Genomic DNA, 24,035 nt, shown 5'->3' with positions numbered 1-24,035 from the left:
TTTCAAATGATTTTTTTTTATTTTTAGTTTTTCTGTGAGATAGGTAAGAGATTTTTCTCAGTTATGTTGAGAGAAAAGTCACATTCTATACCCTCATAGACAGATTGTTTAACTTTACTTTTCGTGATTTCTGTACAGCCTGCAAAACTTACACTGTGTTGTGTGAGCAGTTGCAACATTTGATCTCTCGGGTTATCTTCCACATGTCTCCATAATACGGATTTGTGTTCATCAAAATGACCTGAAACAATTGGTGTGTTTTGCTAAGATGAGCACGGCCTCTCGCTGAAATGCTTCAGAATCATTATGCATTGCTCAAGCATTGGAGGAAATTGTCTTGCGCGCAATACGACTGTAGGAATCTCCGACACTAATGTACCCTCGCAGACTACAAATCATATCAGAGCTGCTGGGAGAAAATCCGAGTTGGAGGAAAAGCTTTCACTTTTCTCCCATTCTTATCTGACTCCATTACAACAGTGTCTGCAAGCAGCACTACGCTGGGGATTGGTTTATTTTGTGTTTCTGCTAAATGGAGCATCAAACGAGGAAAGCAGACTGTATTTGTGTCTGCAGCTCTTCTTCGGTATGATTTCAGCTCGCCCATCCCTTATCTCTCATTTGTTTAAGCCGGAGTTTCTGTTGACTCCCTTTGATCGTGTCAGTCTCCTTCGGTCTGGAGTCACAGCTCAGACGTATCGCAGTACGAACGTGTTTACAAGACGCAATCGAAGGGCTCGAAAGTGTTTGACACTTTCGCAGCTGCGCGGCCGCTAGCTAGTTAGCCATCCGTAGCTCATATTCTTTAATGAGCGGGAGCAGAGTATCACGGCACCGACTGGTTCCAATCACTGTACTTTTTTGTTATTTCGACCGTATACTGCAGTTGCAGTCAAAACATTTCTTGACAGAGCCATTTTGATAAGCACAGTAACCTCGGATGATCATTGCTAAGTCTCCTCCTAGAAGTGCAACTCCAGCTGAGATAGCAGCATTCAGTGGCCTCGCTCCGTTGCCCAGAAATACATCGGAACACGTTTTTAAGGTGATGAACGGTCGAAACGCTGCATGGTTTCTTTTCAGTTCCTTATTTATCAGGCCTCGCTACCCTCACCGCATCCTGCCCTCACTCCCATGCCTCCTTCTATCTGCAGTATCAAGGAGAGATGCATGTGTGTGATGCAGGACGGAGAAATGGACACAATACACTACTGCCAAACAGTACATCCGGCCTCAGTCCATGCTCAATTTGAAGCAGTGCCAATTACTTACAACATCCAGTATTTTGCAGCTGTCTCGCCTGTCACCGCACTCAGAATGGATTGTCCTGTTATCATGCAGTTTTGGGCTCTGCTGAGAGAGTGTGATGCACCGTTGTACTGGGTGCTGTGCTTTTCCTTGTACGTAAAAGAAATGCTTTAACATAATCTATAGGTTAAAGCACATGCGGGAGAGGTGGGAAGCTGGGGGATCGTAAAAAGACCTCTACTGAAATTCCAGGTCCAGTAAGTTAAAGAAGTTATGTTCATTTATAAATGATAAGGGACAGAGAACCTATCTGGGGACAAAATACAAAAAGAAATGGGGAACTGAATAACTGTTTAAGTTGTAGTCAAAAATGATCAGTCTCAACTGCCTAAGAGAGCTCTGTATCCGAAGAGAAACATGAGCCGGCCTCTTGGTACGAGTGAGTAACCGAATTAGCTTGAAAGAGATTCAGAAAAGTCTCGGGCACCAGGGAATATTGAAACAGTATTTCAAAAAATAACCCTGAAAATCCATAGTTTGTTAGTGCTGAAAACAAGTCAAAGATTGGGAAATAAAGGGAATATGTGATGGGAAATATTCTGCTCATTGTTCGGGAAAAAGGAAATTTTCAGCATGCAGTTTCATTTTGATCCACAACAAACCTCATAGTTTTCTGTGTCACCCCAGTTTCAGTATGAAAAAATAAATTTGAGGACACTGAAGATGTCGGTGACTGGACTCTGTTAGCTTTACATTTTTCACCACTGCAGTTGTGCACAGCGGAGCTACAGCTATAACGGATCCGGGACCAGTTTCTGGCAAACGGTGGCGGCGTCATGTTACATAAATGATTGTCGCTCCCAAACTGCAGATTAAATCTGTGAGTCCTGGAAGGCTGCGGCCTTCTCATGCATGCTCGGCAGGTACGGTGTTTGGTAGGATCAGTGACACATGTCGAAAATTAGCAAATGGCCGAAATTAGCAAATTGGGTGGGACGGGCCCCAGATTCACATCAGAGACTCTGAGTGAATGGAAATCTTTTTTTTATTTCTTTCATTATTAAATTAAGCAAACAGCAAGACAAAATCAAGCCAAAAGTGGACTGAATGAAATCAATATGTGATTGATGATACCACTGCTGCTACAATAAACTGTCTGTGGGTAGAGGCTACATGGAGTCTGCCATGATGGAGCCAAGATGGATTTCAAAAGGAAAAGGGGAGATCACAATAAAAAAACAAAACAAATCATGGTGGTAGGTGCAGTTGTCAGTCTTGTCCTGTTGTGGTCATAATATAGTGGTGATGCGGTCACCATGGCAGCCTGTAATCCCTTCACAGTCCCACCAGATGACCTGCAGTATTCAGCTGCCAGACAGATTTCCAGCAAAGAGATGTCATATTTCCCTGACAGGTGCACTCTCCATCTTCATGTGTCCTTAACATGTGGAGGAGGAGGAGGAGGAGGAGGAGGAGGAGAATTTGTGCGTTGTGTGAGTGGATAAAGGGTTTCTACGTACGCTGCTTGACCGTCCTCATCCTTAGCTCCTCTTCGAGCCTCCTTTCTCGTCTCCTTTTTAAAACGCATTTTCTCAAGTGGAATACCCTATGGGTGGATGTTGATTGATTTTTTTTTCCCACACCATGGGTTGACAGACGTGAACAAAGACTAAGGAGCAAACAGAAATGGAGAGAAGCCACCGACTATCACAAAAGATAGTTGCTACGGGGGATTGTTGTGTATTAACATTGTGGTCTGATCTTTTTTTTTTTTTTAGCATTCTGCCATTTATTTCAAAGTATCTGGTCAACATTTAAGTTCAAGGAGAGGTGTGCGTGCGTGTGTGTGTGTGTGTGTGTGTGGGTTTGTGTGTGTGTGTGTGTGCGTGCGTGCGTGCGTGCGTGTGCATGTGCGTGCATGTGCTTAAACATCTACTTTTATGTCCACATGAGTGCACATATGCCCTGTTTTCCCTTCTGCTGTACATTAGCAGAACATATCCATTTGCATGCATGATTTAGGGCTTGGCTAAGCATCAATCTTTCATTGCCTCTTACATCTTGGCATGAGGATGCACGCGTGCATTTCGCACACTCGTACACAAGCGCTCAAATCATTTGCCTAAATGTGTTTAAGTGGGTGCTCGTTGTAGTCCCCATCAGTAACCGCCACGCTTTCAGCGCTCTTCGCTTCATCTGAATACGGCTTGTTGATTTTGAGTATGAGTGAAATGAGTCAACAAGGGGAGCCTCCCGCTGCGGCGTGTGACGAAGGAAGTGAAGAGTTTGTTATTGATATCGTAATCACCTGTTTGCAGCTCTTGAGAGGCAGAAAGTCACGAAGCCACAAGGCCAGGGGTGACTTCTGTGACTCACTCTTCTCCTCTCAGAGACAGAGTACAGCTTGTCTCTTTGTCTCCTTGGACAGAAGAAGTGTGTGTGTGCTGTAGCAGAGCACACACACACACAGCCGGAGCTCTGCCCCATGGCCACAGTAGGTGCTCGGTCATGGTATTTGTGTGGTGGTGTCCTGTGGGGTCGTCTCGTCGCTGCTGACTAAGCCAAAGGCCGTGTTCATCATAGGGCACTGTGGCTCATTTTCTCTTCCTTCCCGGTTCACATTACACAGTCTGTTTGTTTGTGCAAGTGGCACAGGCTCCATGTTTCTTTGGGTGTTGAGGACATCACTGATGGTTTCTGCTTTTCAAAGTTAATTTACACTTGTCTGCCTCGCAGTACAAGCTGTACTTGTCTTTCATTTAAACTGATATGTTTTTAGTTACAACTTAAACTACCCATACTCCCGAAGCCTGTATATATATTTTTAAACACCACAACTAACTTTCTGCACGCGGCCTGGACTGATGATGTGTGTTTGTTCCTCACACTCGAGCAACCTCCCTATCTGACGATGAGTGGGTGCAGCTGTTGTTAGCAGCCTGGCACCTTCCTGTTTCTCCAAGTGCTGATGACAAAGGTCGTTGTGTTGTTATGAAGCAAGAGAACGAGATAGAAAACCTTTTTTAAGAGAACGAGAGCGAGAGAACTCCAAATAGACGTGGCAACAGCTTGCGTTTGCCTGACAGGAGTCAGTGAACACGCAGCTGGAGGTAGTTTTCCTCTCCGAAAGAACACTTCAACTTTTCAGTGTCTACACCTCCACTGGAGGTCCGGGTCAGACAACCGCCAACATGAACTGTCCCAGGGATCCGCCGTCCCGTCGAGCCCACAGTAATTTCCAAAAGGCAAACTTAGCTCTGGAAAAAGTTGGTTCCATTACACAGCTTGAAAAAAGGTCTCCTCTGCTTCATTTCCTGTGCCTGTAGGTGTGAGACGAGACTTTTTAGACTTTCACCAAAATATTAACCCAGCGACGTTGACTACAGGCCGCTAGTGTGATTGACAGGAGCCTGGCCGACATTGATATTAATATATTAAATCAAAAGCAGATCAGCTGTTTCTTTTTCCTTTTTTTTTGTATACACACAGGTAACAAACATTTTCGAAAGAATCCTTTAAATGTGGCTCTAAAAGAATTGGGACCTAGATATGTATTGATCAGGACATTTTAAATTTAAAAACTAACTGAAATTATAAAATATCTTTGGCAGTTTCTTGTGACTTATCAGTCGACATGTCTGCTGATACCAATGAATCTATGTAGGGCTACTTCGACTTCTATTCTAATCACTGGAGGAATCTACTAATTATTTTCCATTTAATTATTAGTTGATTCATTTCGTGGTCTTTAAAACAACAGAAAATAATGAGAAATGTCAGTCACAATTTCACAGAGCCCATTATGACATCATCCTACTGTTTTGTTTTGTTTTTTTATATTTGTCTAATTGTAATTTAGAACAAATAAAATCAGCAAATCTCCACGACTGACAGCAACAAACCTTTGGCGTTTTTGCTCCAAAATTACTTGCTTAATTTCCTGGTGATCAACTGATCAATGAATCGAGTACTTGTTTCAGCTCTATATCTGTGACAAACCAAATTGATTACATCCATTTAGACAGCATTTTATCAAATCTGAATCCAGTAAATCCAGTAAAAATCCTTCTTAAACCCGGGCATTTGTAACAAAAGCTAAAAATAATGAAAACTCAAAATCCCAACTGTGTTGGCTGAGAACAGATTTGAGTGGTAGCCTAAATATGGTTCACAACTTGTAGACAAAACCAGAAAATTAAATGGGCAGCAGAAGGAATGAAATGCTGATTAAAATACGTGTGTGACACATTAGACTTATAGTTAATACCTTTTGCTCAACTCTCACTGCATACACTCAGAACTAAGCCCAAATTATTAGCAAGATATGAGTGAAAGTCTGACTGGGAGATTATCACTTCTAACACTGACTAACGCGACCGGCCACATCGTTTGTCCAGAGAGGACTCGCCTCTCCGTCGGCCTGACCGAACCCAAAAGCGCGCTGTCCCCTCAAGATGGTAGAGCCATGTCACGGGGCGTGGTGCCTCTTCCGCCTCTCAAATGATCTTCGGCTGATTTATAGACACCGGCTCGCATCGAGCCAAACGTTTCGCCCAGGCCTTTTGACGAGTAAACTTGAGACATTAGCGTTAATTAGTTACAGCTGATACATGTAGACGCTTTGTTCTTTGCGACGCGACTGTCGGAAACCAACCATGAATATCAACTGCATCCATTTCTCCCACGCAGGGATGGACACTGACTGATCTCCCAAAGTCAACAGAACTCTCATCCTCAAATTTCCTCCTCTTTCCTCCACACTCTGAGAATGAGGAAGTGCATCTTTAAAGAGGAGAGGGGTTGTCAGAAAGTTTCGGTTGTTCTGCCTTTATGAGACACATTTACTTAGTAAGTGTATTACAGCTCGCAGGATATAACACACATAAAGACCTAACCTTCTGTACGCGTGCCTTCTGTTTGTGCATCTGTGTTTGCAAGAGTAAGTGTGTGTGTGTGTGTGTGTGTGTGTGTGTGCGCGCGTGCAATGGAGGTTGATGGAGTAAAGCACTTACTCTCTTATATAACACACAACTCTGGCCAAGAGAACGATGTGTGACCAGTGTAACATGCAAATGCATCTGCCTCCCAGTGCCCCCAGGTGTGTGTGTGTCCGTGTGCGTGTGTGTGTGTGTGTGTGTGTGTTTCTGCGCGCACACACTCGTCCTTCTGTCAGATCTCTGCCTCCCTGCATCTCTCAGAGGACTGCAACACAGCACACAACTGTCAGTTGTGCAGTGAGCTAGCAGAGACGACGGGGTGGGGGGCGGGGGGGGGGGCTCTCATCGCCATGCAGCAGGCAGCTCACCTCACTGACTCTACCTCGACAAAAACTTCCAAATTCTTACGTCCCAGCTGCGGCGTGCGGGCTTTGATTTCCGGAATAAGAGGCTTCTGTGTTTATGTTAAGGCCCAGCTGTGACGTTTCCAGGGATACCGTTACACGACATGACACCTGATCACCGGAGAAACAGCATATTAGGTGTTTTAACACAGGTAGGTATTAGTCGTGAGGCCGTTTTCACGATGTTTTCGTAAGTTTCTTGTGTTTCTTGAGTGAAAGTTGTTACCTAAAATGCTGTGAAAATCCACGTGTTATGTGTAAAAGATTTCGGGTGTGGAACTAACTTCTACAGCACATTTGGAAAAGATCCATCAACATAATAATCTGACCAACAGCAGTTGTTAACTCTGGTGCCTGAAGTGACCCGTATGACAGTAAAAGGTACCTGTGCTCTACTCAAGGGCTATTTTCCTGGCAGAATTTGCCAAAAAATTACCAAAATACATCTTTTTACGTGTCATTTTGTCTTTGTCTGTCATCGTAAAGGCAGAGAGCCTTAACATGCAGGCTCCCTGTCTGCTGTTTGACACCAAGGACACAGACAGACTTTCTGATGTCTGGTTTCCCACTTAAGGTTTGTTGCTGTCTGACCCGATTTTTTTAAAATTTGGATTCCAGGTTTGATCCTGCATGTCTGGACACAATCATCTCATAATTCACAAGTCTACAAATAAAGCACGTCACACGCTACCTCGGTTTGTGGCCAGCATTAGGTCGTGTCTCTGCGTTACGGGCATTCTTGCCCTTGACCCGCTCAAGCGCGACTGGGTGGCCAGTCCGGCGGGTGGCAGCGTGGCTGTCCAGAGGGTTAGAGGGCCAAATGTGACGGGTTGTTGGCTTAGCACAGAAATGCTGGGTTTCCCTGAGCTGCTTTCAGTTCCCCTGTTGATATCCGAGCTGACATCTTCGTGCTGCCACATGAACACACGTATGTAGTTAAATAATCGTGTAATCGTTGCCAATAAAACTTCCAGAATTCGCATTGCTCTTGCATTTCTTTCTTATTTGAACGGCACAAAAACCTCCCCACGTATAGGGTGCCCCCTTGTTCACATGGTGGAGTCTTGATACTGGTGAATTACTTTTTCTTTTTTTTTTCCCTCATGAGCACCGTACATTTTTTTGGCTGTAGAGGCCTCATGTTCATGTTTGCATAATTAGACGCATGTCCCCTGTCTAGAGGGGGGGTGCAACATAAAAGGTGTGGTTCTCTCCATGGATCCAAAATCAGGCCTTGTAAGACTAGAAAAACTGCACTTACTTCATTAATCACACAGTGTGTCTTACAGGATCAGGCCGGCCATTTTCTATAGTTTTGTTATTGTACATAAAATCCCATGAAAAGACAAAAACCAACATTGACTGTATCCTTCTGATAAGTGCTGTCTGTGTATCAAAGCCTGATGTATCTTATTCCTCTGAGCCATGGAGCTCCATTGTTGCCCATAGACTATTAAAAACACATCAGTGAGCCACGCTGTTGCACTGGGTGACATGTTCCTTCATCACACACACACACACACACACACACACTGTAGTTTATTTAGACTCAGTCCCGCACACACGCCCTCCTGCTGCCGGAAATACTCAGTGGAGTAACCAAAGTGGATTAATCCACAGATGAAAACAGACCCCAACAAATGCGGCAAATATTTGCTAAAAAAGAAAAAAAAAAAATACAGTGCCCAGCTTAGGAAAAATGATTTAGCCTTAGGAACCAATTTGCAGTGGCTCCCATACATACACACACACACACACACACAGACACACACACTCATACTCATGCAGGCAGAATGTTTATACACATTTAACATAGCAGAACACAGAACAACTAATACAGCTGTGAGGAGGGTTGCAACAACAAATGCTGAGGCTTGAGAACGAATAATAGCAGAGGTCCGTGGAAGATTTGACTTGATAACAGAGAGGAAGAGCACCTTTGCTTGTGGGGAATGTCTTAGGTGTCGGTCATCAGTTTAGGTAGAGTACTGGTGAGATATCTGGATGCTGAAGCATCAAAGTCACATGAAAGATTTAAGAGCATCCCCGCTTTATTAATTTTATCGATTTCCTCTCTGAAAGAGGATTTTGGGACGGGACATGATGCATAATGCAGATCGTTTGAGGGTTCGAACCGATTGGGCATCACGGAGCAAGAGAGGCAGCTTAATTTGATCAGTGGAAGGGGATTGTTCAGAGATCCGTGGGGGCTTTATCGTCTCCCATTTTTATATTGCCTGTTTGTTCAAAGCAAAGTCACTGCTAAGAATCTTTCAGCTCCCCAGAAAGGCCAATCACAAAGCAGACGTTTGACTTGAGGTCACTTCGAGGGCCGCAGAATGTGACCTGCCTTCTCAGTCGACGACAACTCCTCAAAGTGTCCGGGTCGTTTCGGACCCTTCATTGTATGGAAAGAAGTTGGCCTGCAGCTATTACATTTCCTGTCTTCACAGTTTCGAGGAAAACCCACCGGAGGTAGTATCTTTGTAAATGATGTATGATCTAATGCTGTGGGAGTGGTGAAGTAGACTTAGAATCACGTAGAGGCAAGTTAATTGAAAAGAGAGTGTTCAGAGCTTCCCTTCAGCCCAGTGCAGCTCCGACAGATGGCCCGTGTGTCTTTGCGTGTGTGTGTGTAGTTTATACACACGTTTGTGTGTACATACGTTAACACAGCATTTGTTGGTGCGTTTTGCGTCACCTTCGCCGGTGAGTTCCTCTTCACGGTGCCGATTCACTAAAGAGCTCGTTGCCCGGGTTGCGTCTGAAGCTCGTCCGTCAAAGACGAGCCAAGGACTGAAACAAGTGAAATTGGTTTGAGAGCTGCTGGAGAGACTGAAGTAGCGGGAAATTATCTGAGCCGCCTGACTTCTTTCTGTGCCATTTACATCTATATTTGTAATCTGTCTTTAACCGCCGGGGATGGTGACATTGTTCTACAAACAGACACTTTTTTCCATCAAAGCAATTTGAAAGGTAGTGTGCGAATTTAATAAGACATGGGCTTTAAACGGATGGAACCAATCATCCAGCCACAGCCGATGTCTTGTCAGCCCCCTTAACTTAAACACTTTGTGCATGTTAACAGTTACGGCATGTTTCCTTTAATGTTCTGCGCCGGTTCTAAAGCTGCTCTGATCAATATGTTTATATCAAGGACGGATTAACTGACTTTGTGTAAGGGGTCGTTATAGTGAACAACCCACAGCATTACGGAGTCTTTTAGTGCCTTTCGGCTCACAGCTTCGGTTTTATGACCCGCAACTTCACTGTTTGATTCGCTCTCACGGCGCTCGTCGGGGTCGGCAGCAGGCACCTGCGATCCGCCCAGTGTCCAGCGCCTGCCCAGCACCAGACAGCAGACGGACCAAGTTACCAGCTACCTGCTGAGCATGGTGGAGCATTTGGCAGCCAGAGATCCAGAGGTTTGTCTCAGGAGTTTTTCTCACGTTGTTCTGTGTCAGCTCGACGTGTAAACGGGCTCCTGTTCGCTCACGTGTTCGACATATCGACTTTACGAGGTGATGGTACGCCACCGATGTGTTTACAGCTTGTTGTGTTGCAAAAAAATCGCTCACTGCGTCTTTCAGCTGATTTCTGAAATGTCGAACAGACCTAATGTAAATGTCTATGAACTACCTTAGTGTGACTATATACGAGAACACGTGACAAGATGATGAGATGAGATGAATGAAATTGTCTGATGGTTCACGTGTGCCCTGCTGGGTTTTTGTCGGACTGCCTTTTGTCTGACGTGGCAGGACGAGTAACATGTCTACACCCGGTCAGGCTGCTGTTGGTATAACACTGGGTATTGATTTTTGTCGTGGGAACCCCAGAAAAGCAGTGGGGGAGTGGCGCTGCTGCTTCAGCCTCGGGCTTCAGATGTGGAAAGAATGAAGAAAGCCCTCCATCATTATCAGCTCCCGTCAGCTATTTACTCACTACGCACTTTAACACTTTGCCGCTAATCAATACCTCTCTGGGAAAATCTGGAGTCTCTCCCACATGCAGCTGTGTGCACCACAAACCCCCAAAAGTCAGCGCACATACGCGCGGACGACACACAAATCACATGATACTCAAGTCTTAAAATAACACAGAGTGGAAGCGTCGTTTCCTATAAATAATTTATTTATAGGTACAGCGCACAAAGAGCAGCACGCCTGAGCCCACGGTGCTCAGGGAGCTGCCTTTTTTTCTTTTTTTTTTTAAAGCAAACACAACACAGTCCGCCGTCAAAATATGGCATTAGACTAAAACCCTTTAAGATGGCTGCACCGGGAGAAGAAGGAAAGGGGCGTGAAATTTGGCAAAGCTGTCCATTGACAAAAACGCTCAGTATCAAATTAAGTCCCCATTGAATGTCGAATGGTATGATCCACTGCCCCCCCCCCTCCCCAAACACCGATAACATTCTCAGCACCACTCCCACCTCCAGCGGTATCACACAGCAACTGTCGCTTAGCAACCGGGAACATGTTGTGCCCGACTGTGTACACGGTGATAATGCAGCTTTTAAGAGTGAAGCTTAGCGGCGACTCAGGAGACAGAGAGTCTGAAGTGTAGTTTGCCGGAGAGCGGAGAACATCGGGTCGGGGACACGGGATGAGGCCGGTGACGGAGGGCATGCGGTGTGGAGGCGACCGCGGCCTGGTGACAGGGCCGAGTCAGGGTCTGGGTACTGGGCCAGGACACAGACAGGGCAGCCTCAATCTCCAGTCTCACTGTAGTGTTCCACCTTCGGGGCGGGACAGTTGAAAGGTAGCTCACCCGCATTTTTCTGAAGTTGAGCAAATTCTTTTTGGTGGAGCTGTACTAGCTTGATAATCATGCATTTACCATTAGTTTCAACTCGTTCGTTCAGTTCCAATATCGTGTTCCCGTGAGCTAAATTTTGTTTTTTGGGGGGTGGAGGCGTTTTATATTGTTTCGGCCTAACCAGTCAGGAGCAAGTGATGTATACGGCTGCAGCAGACCCCCCTTATGTCACTTTCAGTCTAGCAGCAGCAACTTGACATCTTTGAAAACGATTTACAGAAATATGCCAATTAGAGCCCTGTTATTTCTGTCAATTGACTTGCAACAGCCTGTACAGCTGGTCGTCCAAGCCTGTTGTTATTTTTGTGGCCATTTTTTCTGGCTCTGTCACAGGAAGATGACGTCGCCATTTTGAATCCCACCGACAAATCTCAGATTTGTCAATGGGCACAACACCCAACCTTTCTGAATTGCTACGCGGATCAGAGATGTGAGTGGTGACTCAGAAGCCTGGAACCAGGCTACAGCTGCACCTCTAAGGGAAAGTGGAACAGCAGAATCTGTCTTCCCAAATTTCCACCATGAACTCAACTTAAACTCACTTGATTTGCCTCAGTGAGGTGACACTTACAAATCCAGCAGGTTCGCTGTCCTAGCATGGGAGAGGCAGAGGGTACGGGACCTAGCTGGTTCCACCAAAAAGCTCATTCTTGCTTGAGGTGAAACATCCACCTCTGGCAGACCTGGAGGATTTTACTAAATTTGATGAAGTCGGATTCTGTGCGAGGCATGAATGAGAAGCCGCCACCTGTGCCATTTTCCTTGCTAATATAAAGAGTGCGGAGCGATAGAAGTGTCGCAGCCTAACAAATCCGGGTATGAGGCCGATCGGATGATTGGACCGCGTTGAGCAGCTGAGTTAGATCTGCAGATTAATCAGAGGCCGATATCTCGAACACTCGACAAATAAAACCGAAACTGTCTCTGTGATTAGATACTACTGGGGTAATGGAGAACATACGTCTTCTTTGTGATTCGGCTGAACTTTCTCTTTGACTGTACAACGTGAACCCGAACGAAGCAGACGCAGAAATACAAGAAAAGAAACCGTGGCTGCGTCTGCAGCCCGAGGGCCGGTGTGTCAGGCGGAGTGGGTGGGAGCTCAGGGCGCGACGCAGACGTGGGTCTGTGGCTGTCGCCGCTTCGTCAGCTTTTTGGATCTGTGCCAGTAGGGCAGAGCGGTAGTTATTGCTACGAAGGGCCCGTCAGAATCCCTCTCTGTACAGCATGAGAGGCTTATCTGTTCCGTCCGGCCATTGGCCGACAGCTGTGCGTCGTGGCTTCTCTTTGGTGACCTAAACTCCCCCAGTCAGCTGGAGACGTTCAACATTGGATGATTCCCCCAGTCAGTCAGCCTGTCAGTGTCCCTGGGCTGTCAATCTTACATGGCAGTGTCTGGAGTGTATTTCAAGAGGAGGACGTGAGAATGAGTGAGCCTGACCTCGTGTGTGTGTGTGTGTGTGTGTGTGTGTGTGTGTGTGTGTGTGTGTGTGTGTGTGTGTGTGTGTGTGTGTGTGTGTGTGTGTGTGCGTTTTCTAGGGAAATTCACGGTATGGGTGGAGCCGATGTGCTGGTTTAACGGAAAGACGTGAGCGTCTACAGTTTGTGTGCATGCTCTTACATGTGCTCCCGTCAACAGTTTGATATTCAGCTACATGATTCATCAGAGTCAAGACTCTTCTAACTAGGTCTCTGAGTCATCAGAATAAAACTCTCGTCTCCCTCTCTCTCCCTCTCTCTCTCCACCTTCCCTGCCTCCCATCATATTTCAATTCTTTCGTTTTATTCTTCTTTATGTTTCCTTTGTGTGTGTCTCCCTCTCTCTTCAGACAGTTTCTGTCTGTATATTTTTGTATTTAATGAGCCTGCTTTGATGTACGCTAGTTTCCTACAAGGGAAACACACACACACACACACACAGATTTCACAGAGCTCTCACCCAGCCCCCAGTCTTAGATGCAGATCAGCTCCATGCTTCATATAAAGATGAATGCTGCTGTTTTTATGTGTGGGTGAAGGTATGCAGTCATATACAGGTACACGTATGTGTCTGTGTGTGTGGCTGCGTGTTATGTTTCATTGCATTTCATCACATCTTTCTTTGCTGAACAAAGGAAGAAAATACTTTTTTTTTTTCGGGATTCAGTGGGGTTTTTTCTTTTTTGTTTTTTTTTTGTGAGCCACATCCCAAGCATAGTTTTGGTGATTGGCAGGTTAAAAGACATCAGATGTGGGTTAAAACTGGGGTGAATTTGGCTTAAAAGTGAACCTTTTGAATATTTAAGCTCATATAATCAGCATGTAAACAGCATTTAAATGAGTAGGGATTCACTAATCCGATCTTCTGGGTCGGTATCGGGGCTGCTACTGACCTTGTTAAGCGGATCAGGTGTCAGCCAGACATGACCGATCGGCATTAAATACTCTTTTTGTCAACATCATTATAAAATTCAGTGTTTTACGCCATCAGTTACATTTTATCGCTAATGATCAGTTATTTTCGGTGCCGCAGCAATCCCTCGCCTCCCGTTACCGTATATAAAAATCCTCCCAATGAGTTCCTCGCCATGAGGGTGAAGAGGTTGTAAATCTGGGGAAAGGACTGCACTGGTTTCGGATCGGTGATCTGGATTTGCAGGTACCCTGAGTTCACCTGTTACCTATCGGCTTTGTGCCTCGTAGTGCAGAAGGCCTTACTGGTTTCTGTAATAATGCCGCTTTACGGGACCGACCCCCAACCTGGAGGACCGATCTGCATAGGGACAGAGAAGAAATCAGGTTGGTGCATCCCTACGCTGTCAATGGCTATATTTCATGTTATAGTAAGGACTGGCTATATTTCATGTTATAGTAAGGACTGGCTTCGCACTGAAACATAGTAATGGAACCGCTGTTGACTGTCTCGACCAAATTCAGCCCAGTTTCATTCTTAATGCCTAGACGTCTTTTTACCTGCGTTCCATGGACAATGGACACATCAACACGCTTGTGTCTTCATCTGTCTTCTACAAACGCACAAGAAAAGTGGCAGCATTGATAACTTGTTCAAATGCCTAAAAAAAGTATGTAGGTTTCTTTTCAGCCACGATCACGAACCTTTCCCCGAGTGTTTGGGCCTGAACTTAACTCAAGCAGAGGGTCCCCAGGTCAGAAAGCGCTCATGTGGGTCGTTTTGGAAGGCAGTGACAAGCGCTCATATGAGGACTTGTTGGTTTTCTACCTGCAAGGAGGTCTTGTCAGAGCTGGTTGGATTACGGGATGAGATCGAGTGGTACCGTCTGCTGCAGTTTCCCCTTCCATATGCTTTTGTGGCCGGTTTCTGCTAAAGATTGGGGGTCATCTTGCACTCTCACTGCCCCCAGATGGATCAGCGTCTCTCCACCACACCGTCCCATGTCTCTCCTCTTTTCCATGAAAGCTTGTGTCTCATCCAGTCTTCATTGTAAACAAGAGCTTTGGAGTTTTCCATTGCTGACTCTAGCTATTGTGCACATTCAGCCATTCGAATCTTTTTAATTCACAATGATTTTTCACTACGAAACTACCAGAAGGTCGTAGTTCTTCACTAATCCACCTGTTTGTTGTCTTACGTATCCTGTATTTTTATTTTTTGTCATTGTTCTTTCCAGCAGACCGGTCCTGGGAAAACACCTTTTAATAATTAGGTCAGGTTTCATATAAATTTAAGATAAATTCAGACAGAACGAAGAGTTGGTGCTAATGATGTAAAAATAGGCTGTTTTTGCAAATTAGTCAATGTAAACCGACTTGATACCTCCAGAAAGAAACTGGTAGTTGTTGCTGAAGTTGTTGCTGGAGCTTCTGAGCATATCACATAATCCTCATCAGAAGGTGCAGTTTGCCCTTTTGTCATAGAATGGTAGATGTTCACTCTAAGGACATCTCGGCCATTTTCATGTAAAAGTTGAGTTTCAAAGTTTGAGCTCGATCTTCATCTGCCGATGAAGCTCCAACTGCCGTTTCCAAGCTCAAGACCGTTGAAACTCAGCTGTTTATACTTTGAGTCACGTATGAGGAGTCATGTCTGTATTTATTCTACAGAGGGCGGAGGCTATCAACCCTTTCCTGCTCTGACAGGCTGGATTAGCATCGTGTGGTTATAGCCCGCATCTGCATAGCTCCGATTATAATTGATTAATCAGATTAGGGGCTGTCAGCGACGGGAGTAGGACTGTTTGAATCAGACGAGATTGGATTGGGTGATCGGATAGACTCGGGGCTGCCCGTATTCAGATAAATGAGTCAGATGATGCTTAATGTTGTGGAACTATTGTAATGGTTATGATAATGATAATGGCTTTTGAATAGGCCCTTCTGCTCGATCTGACAGACGGCCGGCTTTTACATGCATACTGTACTGAAGGCCCGATGTCGTGTGTTTTTTCTTCCGGAAGCGTATGTGTTTGTCTGTGCGTGTCTGTTGTGTATTATTGATTGAACTGTTAATGTTCAGGCACAAAGCTGCTGGTTCAGTGCCGTTTTTCCTCCTATTACTCGTTGGTTCAGGGCCGTTTGGGCACTTTATGGCCTCCGGGCTTCGTCTCTCTTTTTACATTTTTTTTTTTTTTTTTCCTAGTTAAGACAAACAATCCAGTATTCACTCATCCAATAAATCACACGTGTGCAACCCATGTGTGTGTCAGTGTTCGTCGTGGAAACACATCAATATCGCTAATCGTCTGCATGTAACTGATAGCAGGCGCATTGATTTGCCTCTTGATTCCATGGTCTGACCTGTTAGTTACAGACACAGAGCTCCATTAGGGTGAATTATTTCTTTCCTCTTTGTCCCAGTTCTATAATATTTATTTTAGAATGGATGAACAAAGATAAATTTGAAAGCCACTTTAATTACAATGTTAACGTTTTGATTGATCAGATAGTAAAAGAAAACAATCTCACCACCGGCTCCAGTTGGTAGCTCATATCTCATGATCTCCACCGGCAGCTGGAGTCTGCCCAGTTGCGATGGAGTTGTAGATCATCGTGTTTCCCCCTTTTCCCGAGCACTTTAACTGATGTCTCATCCATGTTGGCTTAAAGGCTGGGATTCAAAATTCACTCCTGACATCAGAAACAGCAGCCGAGGAAGATCCGGCGATGAAAGTTCCAAATCCGCTACGAAGTGGACCTTGTGGTGAGAGGGTTTTTTCTCAGCTGCTGTTTCCACGTTCGAGAATGAAGTTTGAACCTCGTCAAGAGAGAGAATTCATGAGAGAATAGAAGAGAATGCATAACAACAAACAAAATGCAAAAGATAAACACAATGATATCAGAAGGCAGTGGACAGCGCTCAGTGGGGAGAAAAACAGGTTCGGTTGTTTGTTGTTTTTTCCAATAAATTTAAACTCTTTACTTTCACTTCTCACGTTCTGGATAACTGCAGCTTTATCCTTTATGGACCGGAAGCAGCCACATTAAGCTCGGGCCGCCCGCGGTCTAGGTCAGCGTCTCTTTCTAGATTCGGAAAGGGACCTTTTGCTCAGCTGCACCGTGCTAAATCAGAGTGCTGCTGGCCGTAGTTGCTTTGTGTTGACAAGTTGAGTAGTTACGCACAACTTGCTAAATGTTAAATGATAAAATGAAAAGCCTGTTTTCATACATCAATTTTGCAGCCTGCCTGAAAAAAAAAAAAAAATGAAACTCAAAAAATAAGACTGGGGGAAATCTAAATGCCAAAACATATTTTTAAATTTGCATGTGTAACAATAAATTCAGTCTCGTAGTGTGAAAAGTGTTCGGTCAGCATGGAGAGACAGTGGAAAGAAATGTTCGCCCTTGTTAGGAAAAAACCCACTGAGATATGAACCCATCTCACAAAGATAAACATGCTCTCACTTTTCCCATCATGTCCTGATCCTTGGAGAACACGTCCCTCCTCCATGTAAGGCCTCTCGAAACCCCCGTCCTTCCAGCGTGGTTACATAAGAGGGTGGAAAGACAGAGCAGATTACGTAAGGCCACCCCTATACGCGAACGAGTGTACATGTACGTATGTGTGTGAGCGATGAAGTGTATCCGCGAACCTCTGTGTGTGTGTGTGCGCGTGACGGAGCACGACGGGGGGAACACAAGGTCACGCTGAAACAGCTGTGGGAGCATTTCTCTCTAATTAGCAAAATGTCCGCCCTCGTGACGCCCGGGCAGCGTGTGTTAGATTAAAGCCCGGACAGGGGAAATAAACTCTTACTCTGTATCTTTCTCTCCGCGCATCCAGCTCTCCCTCTCCCATCGCTTCGCCTCGCCGCTGTCACGCCATTGTCCTCTATATTTTCCATCATCCGCCACTTTTGCCCCCCTCGCCACCCTCCATCATTCCTCTGCGTCGCTCCAGGCCGGTCTCTCTTTCATCCTTTTTCGTCTGACCCCCTCCACCGCTATTTGTCTGGAGGAAGAGAGGAGGGACGGAGTAGGCCGGAGAGGAGCGGCCTAGCGGGGCCCGTATTAAATTAGACCAGCAGTAATGAGATTAAAAACCATCCACGTGGGCATGCATGTGTTCGGAAGTAGAAAATGTAAAATGTGTGCGTGTTTTAAAGGCTGATATGAGCCCATATGTTGTGCAGCGTTTTGGGGGCCGGCCACGTTCAGATCGATCAGATGTGCATATACCTGATAGGAGCTGTGTGTGGCCTGCTGGCGTCTGTGACCTGTGCACAGCGCCACACACTCACGTCGCCTTTAGTTATAACCGCACCGCCGGATTGTCTTTCAGGAGGGACTGTGAGGGCAGCGGCCATAGCCCCCTCTCCTGCTGCCAACATGGATATGGCAGTTATAAAGAGATCGACACCCGCTACCGCCATCATCATATTTGCATGTCTACGGTTTTAAAATGCAATTTTTCAGCCTTTTCCTTGAAGTCCTCTTAGAGCTGTGAGCGATTGTCTGCAGGATGAATCGTGTTAGGAAAAAAAACTTTTCACCTGTGTCCAAACATCCCGTAGCAGTTCTGCAACTACAGATTATTTTTATTACCAGTTAACCTGCCAGTTAATTTCTGATAACTGCCAGTTCATTTAGTCTATGAAGCGTCAGAAAAGAATGAAACAATGCTCATCACATTTCCCTGAAGCCCAAAGCTGATGTCTTTTGAATTTCTTTTTTGTCCCACCAACAGTCCGGAAGCCAAAGATTTTCAGTATATTTCCACACAAGACAAAGCGAAGCCTCAAATCCTCACAACTGAGGAGCTGGAACTGGGTAACGGTTGCCAATGGTGACTGGAAAAATGACTTGAATGGTTGATCAGTAATCAGTTCTTTTTCTGTTGATCGAGGGAATTGTTTCACCCCTGTGTAAGACATGTACTCCATGTACCGAACCTCTGTGAAATATCTACTGATGTTGGAAGTTCACTCCTTGTGCAGTAAAATAGAAATAAATCTACTTTACCATTGTGTTCCGATAGAAGAAAGTCACTTTCAGACCTCAATCTAACTGCAGCTCAGGAAAGCCCGTTTCAAATTTGAAACTTTTCAAATGAGTAATTTTTTATTTTAATATTTTTTTAACAACGGTTTTAAAAGGTCCACAGGTGGAGAATATATTCTCTTTCTGGCGTTTCTGCCAGTTACCGAACGGCTTCAGGCGCGTTACTACCGACCCCTGGACCCTGGAGTAGAGCCGACACTGGTTTCCTGGTAAAACCAAGACCGGTTACAGTCCCATCCGTAAACCTGCTCATGCAGACGCATAAATGTGTCGAAGTGTAAACAGAAGTGAATTAAACGCGTCTGAGTTTTTATGTGGACGAGAAACGTTAGGTGTGAATGAGGCCAGGGAGATGTCAATCAGCCTGTACACACCCACGCAGACCTGAGCAGAGGTCTAATCAACCGCCAAGTGAAATCACCTGTGTGGGTGGACCATAGGTGTGCAGGGCCTTTTAATCGTTTTTTTTTTTTCCCCCCTGCCCACTTTGTTGTTAATGGTTATGAGTTACTAGTCCATTTCTGCTGTGCACTGCAGTATTGAGGCTCAGAACACGGTCAGCATGAGGACAGTGTGAGGGACTGGGACACTTTTTCATACTGGAGCATAATGTCGGTCACCCCCCTCTGTCCTGTGGTTGGTCAAGTCCCTGCCACGTGACTGTTTCTTAGCAATAGCATCGGTGCCAGCGCGAAGCTGCGGCAGGCTTGAAGTGAAGTCAAGAGCGCAGCTGCTGCAGACCTTTGCTCATCTTCTCTGCTCAACATTATGCAGAACGGTTGTTTTGGGGTTTTTTTTTTTTTTTGCTGCTTTATATTGATGATGTTGTTTTTTAAAAAGCTGTAAAAGTTAAGGATTATTGCTTTAAATTTGGTTTTCAGAAGTGGCCACTGATTACATTGATTGATTGATTGATTTGAAAAATCTTTTATAATATCTGACATCATTTCTTTTGATTAAAATCAGCATTCTAGGCTCAAAGTCAGAGGTTTCAGGATTGTTGGTATGGTCGCCTGAGGTGTGTCCTGGTAAATCAGATGATAGGACAAGGAAGTCTGCCTGTTCTCCCCCGGTTCTGCTTTGATTCTGGACTTAAAAGATGTACAGTAACAAATTATGGTGCATAGTTTAATTTATAAAGCTCGTAGTTTTTGTGTTTATATAGTATTTTACACATCCCATGTGATCAGAAAGATGGGAGTTGATGCCATATTTGGTGGATTAAGTGTGTTAAGATGAAAAAAACGTAAACAACAAGAAATGCAAATATCGTCAACGAAGTTTGTTGTTTTTTTTTCTGCAGTTTCTTCTGTTTGTGGCTCTGTAGCTCTCTCATTGGGAGGGGTGACAAAATGTTTTCCCATGTTTTAAATGCTTTGGTGTTGCTCAAACTGTTCTCAATACACAATCAAAGTACAACAGTGGGCCATTCTCTGCCTCTCTTCATACACACACTCACTAATATACTACTGGCCCGCTTTCTCTGAATGTGAGGGGTTTCTGGAGGTTCCTTGGAATCTGCCAGCCATTCATGACTCTACTGTTGTGTGTTTGTGGCAGGTGAACCAGGAGAATGTGGTGAAGGTGGGCCACAGACAGGTGGTCAACATGATCCGCCAGGGAGGCAACCGGCTCCTGATCAAGGTTGTGACGGTGAGCCGGAATCTAGACCCTGAGGACACAGCACGCAAAAAAGGTACAGCAGCCTGCAGCGGGTACAAAGATCTGCCAACAGAGGGAGACGTCCTGTCCGAAACGGGGGTGAAAAGTCTGATGTTCCAAGTTCAGGGCTGTCCCCCATCTCAAATACAAAAATGGATTAAAAGTAAAAATAATAAAGCGCCTCAGGTGTAAACCAGCGGGACACAGCTGTGCAAAGTGTGCGTGTGTCGTAAAATGTGTGGATCTGCTAACACGCCAAAGACTGCAGGACAGCAGCCTGCTGACTGATGAGGTGCTACGTAATAATGTTCCTGATTTCCTCCATGCTCACGACGCAAACAATAAACAACGCATCACCAGAGGCTCATACATTTCCTGCACAAGTGCCTGCTGAAAAGTCGGCCGCGGCTGAACGTCGGCAGCCAGTTGGTCTTGAATCACCTGACACGCGTAAAATGGATGTGGCTTTCGGTCCACGTGAGATTGTCAAAACTAAGGCATCCGTCAATGCCAGCGGGGACCCGCTTTCAAAAACATTGCTCCCCAGAGCTGCTAGTGGTCAAAGATTCCATGAGGTGCCTTTAATTGTGGCCGAGGAATGTGACGTGAGGAACATCACATTGTTCACTTTTCGTTAACCATGTGTCTGCGTGACTGCATTTAAAAACCTGTTTAACAAACTAAAACCAGGTCCATGGATAAAAACTGTCATTCGTGGACAAAATCTGGGAGAAAATGCAATTTTCCGTTTTATCTTTGAATAAAAATCGAATGGCACGCATGTGTTATAGTGGCATCACTCTGGCTTTCTGTGTCCCTCAGCTCCTCCACCGCCAAAGAGAGCCCCCACCACAGCCCTGTCCATGCGCTCCAAGTCGATGACCTCTGAGCTGGAGGAACTGGGTAAGAGCCTCCTGGTTTGCTTCGTACTCGCCATGGGATTAGGAAGTCAGTGGCTAACGGCACCTCTCTCTGTTTTGTGTTCCTCTCTCTGATTCTCATTGATTGGTTAATCTCCCACTAGTGGATAAAGGTAAGCAGTTAATGCTGCATAACCTTTTGCCATCCATCTCGCCCAGCTGTAACATCCATCGGCTCACAGCGGCTAACGCAATTCAAGTTCCTATCATTTGATTATTTTTGCTTTAGTTTCATTTGTTAAAACAAAACACTGCTTTTTCCCTTCCTCATTTCCTGTCCTGCTTTTTTCCCGTTATGCATGAAGGACTCATGCATCTGAAGACCCCCGCACCCATGAGCTGTTGCTGTGGCTACAGAAAGCAAACTAGTGAAAGATGTGACTTTAGTAGGATATCGTCGTCTTGTGTCTTCTGTTTATTTGTCGTGTTTATATCTGTGCGTGATGGGCACCGAGACCTTCTGACGGACAGGACAGTCAGCGATTCTGAGACACATGAGCCGGAGGTGACCCCAGCGGTGCCGAACGGGCCTGAGAGAGGAGGAGAGAGAGGTGGAAGGGAGGGAGGAAGGAAGGAAGGAGGAAGGAAGGGGGGGGGGCGTGACGACAGCATGAGCCTTAGGAAGTATGTGAGACGGACCAGAGAGAGCAGGGAACGCTGTAGTCGAGGTGATAGCCGCCTGTATCCTGACGCATCTGACATCTCGAGATCGGTTTAGTGAGGAGGTGACGACCTAAACAGCAGCTGCGCTTATTGAAAACATCGCTTTTGTTTTGGGACATATCTCCTCTGCTCATCTTCCCTGAAGGTTCATGTTTGAGCTGATAAAAGTTTGATTTATTTTTTTAAGATGTTGAAGTTGTGGTCCTCAGGATTTCATGCCTGCTTGGTTTGGCAACACCTATAGTTACTATGGTAACAGCAAGTGCGCTTTAACAGTGCAGCCGCTCTGTCTGAACTGACAGAGAGGAGCAACTGGTGGATCCGTTTGTATCAGCCAATCGAACTCTGCTTGTTGTAATAAGGAAAGCCTGCTGTAGTAACTGCAGCTGTGGTCGGATTTCACGCTGCACACGGCCCAAGTAGTTTTCCGCACAACAGCAGGACACAGTGAGGTTGGTTAGGAGCTATGCAGCCTGTCGCCTGCAGCTCTTCGTCCAGCAAACAAACTGTGGCTCCTCCTCGCTGTTCACTACTCCCTCGCAAAGATCAGAAACGATCAGCTGACCAAAAGGGAAAAAAAATGCTGAAAACGACTGTTCCTCCGTCTTGTTCTGTAGATGCGTTCCAGACAACCGTTGGCGCTTGGCGCCAGCCACAGTAACGATCGCACTGCATTTCCTGTGGCTGCCTCACAATAAAACTTACTCTGTTTGGCAGGTCGGATGCTTTTAATGCACAACAGCAACAGTAGGATGTTCCGTTTGCCCCAAGAGTAAGTGAATGCAGCTCTGATACCGTGTAGAGAGTGAGCAGTAAACAGCGAGACCGATATGAATTGGATATAATTGCACTGGATTATGTGCATGGATTATCTTCCTGTGAATCCCTTGTGTGTCGGCAGGCGACCTGAATCCAGCGTGGGAACGGCAGACTCCGCCACTACCGATACAAGCCACTTCATAGAAAGATGATCAGTGAATTATTGCAGAAAACCAACATAAATAGTATTAAAAAAAAGTCTTAACGATTCTAAGTTAAAGGTGGCCCACCAAAACAAGCACTGCTGAAACAAGTAGATTGACTGAAAATTGACAGCACTTCTGATCATTGATTGACCATTTAAGTCATTTAGTAAATAAAAATTCACCAGTTCCAGCTTTCAAAATGTGGGGATTTGCCTTTTTTCTCCGGTTTTGGTTTGTCTCACTGTAAACTGACTGCTCTTAGGACAACAAGCAATTCAAAGATGTCACCTTGGGCTATGGGAACTTGTTCAGGGCATTTTCACTCTTTGGTGATTAATCAATCATGGAAGTATCATTAGGGGCAGATAGATTATCGGGTGCTATGGTTGAAAGAGTACTGTACACACTGGATACACGTAGGGATCAGTCATTAGAAGCTGTAGCACTGTGCCGTGTGTCAAAGGTGTGTAGAGAGTAAGAAGAGAGATGAAAGGTGAATGAGGAAATGAGGGACAGGGGAGAGAATCTACTCGTACTGCTGACAGAAAGATAACTCTTTTTTTTCTAGAGCTGCTTGTTTGACGCGCTTGCACATCATTCTTTCCTTCCTACATTTATAGTATTAACAGTTATGCTTGGTTGCGTTGTTAAGTCTCAAGTGCATCTAAATGTGACGCGTGGGACTCGCATGCGCATCTGCTGCAGTGGGGCAAATTTAAATGATGAAAAACGCACTGACTGAGTAGTTCTTGAAAACATCAAGCAAAGTTACAATACAAGTTGCTTTGTGTTCATCTTGGGAAAAGGATTGAGTCCGTTTCTATGCTCTAAAGACTCAGAAATCTTTCTCTCTCGCCCCCTAAGCCACTCTAAGGAAAAAGAAAGGTGGTAAGTGACTGTAGGCCTGTTTAAGTCTGATCCAGTATTTTCAATGATTGATTTATGTCACGCACCCCCCCA

General features: G+C 45.2%; 1 protein-coding gene across 1 annotated transcript in view; it reads left to right on the top strand.

The window, feature by feature from the left end:
* LOC120795646 (SH3 and multiple ankyrin repeat domains protein 2-like) overlaps positions 1 to 24,035 on the top strand; it is a 134,404-nt gene that overhangs the window by 87,837 nt on the left and 22,532 nt on the right. Inside the window, exons 18-19 of the mRNA XM_040137727.1 lie at positions 20,426 to 20,561; positions 21,350 to 21,430. Coding sequence (XP_039993661.1) covers positions 20,426 to 20,561; positions 21,350 to 21,430 — 217 coding nt within the window. The remainder of the gene's footprint in view (positions 1 to 20,425; positions 20,562 to 21,349; positions 21,431 to 24,035) is intronic.

This window comes from Xiphias gladius, chromosome 1, assembly GCF_016859285.1.
Source record: "Xiphias gladius isolate SHS-SW01 ecotype Sanya breed wild chromosome 1, ASM1685928v1, whole genome shotgun sequence".
Taxonomy (NCBI): Eukaryota; Metazoa; Chordata; class Actinopteri; order Istiophoriformes; family Xiphiidae; genus Xiphias; species Xiphias gladius.
The sequence above is the reverse complement of the archived record's forward strand: the minus strand, read 5'-3'. Positions and strand labels throughout refer to the sequence as shown.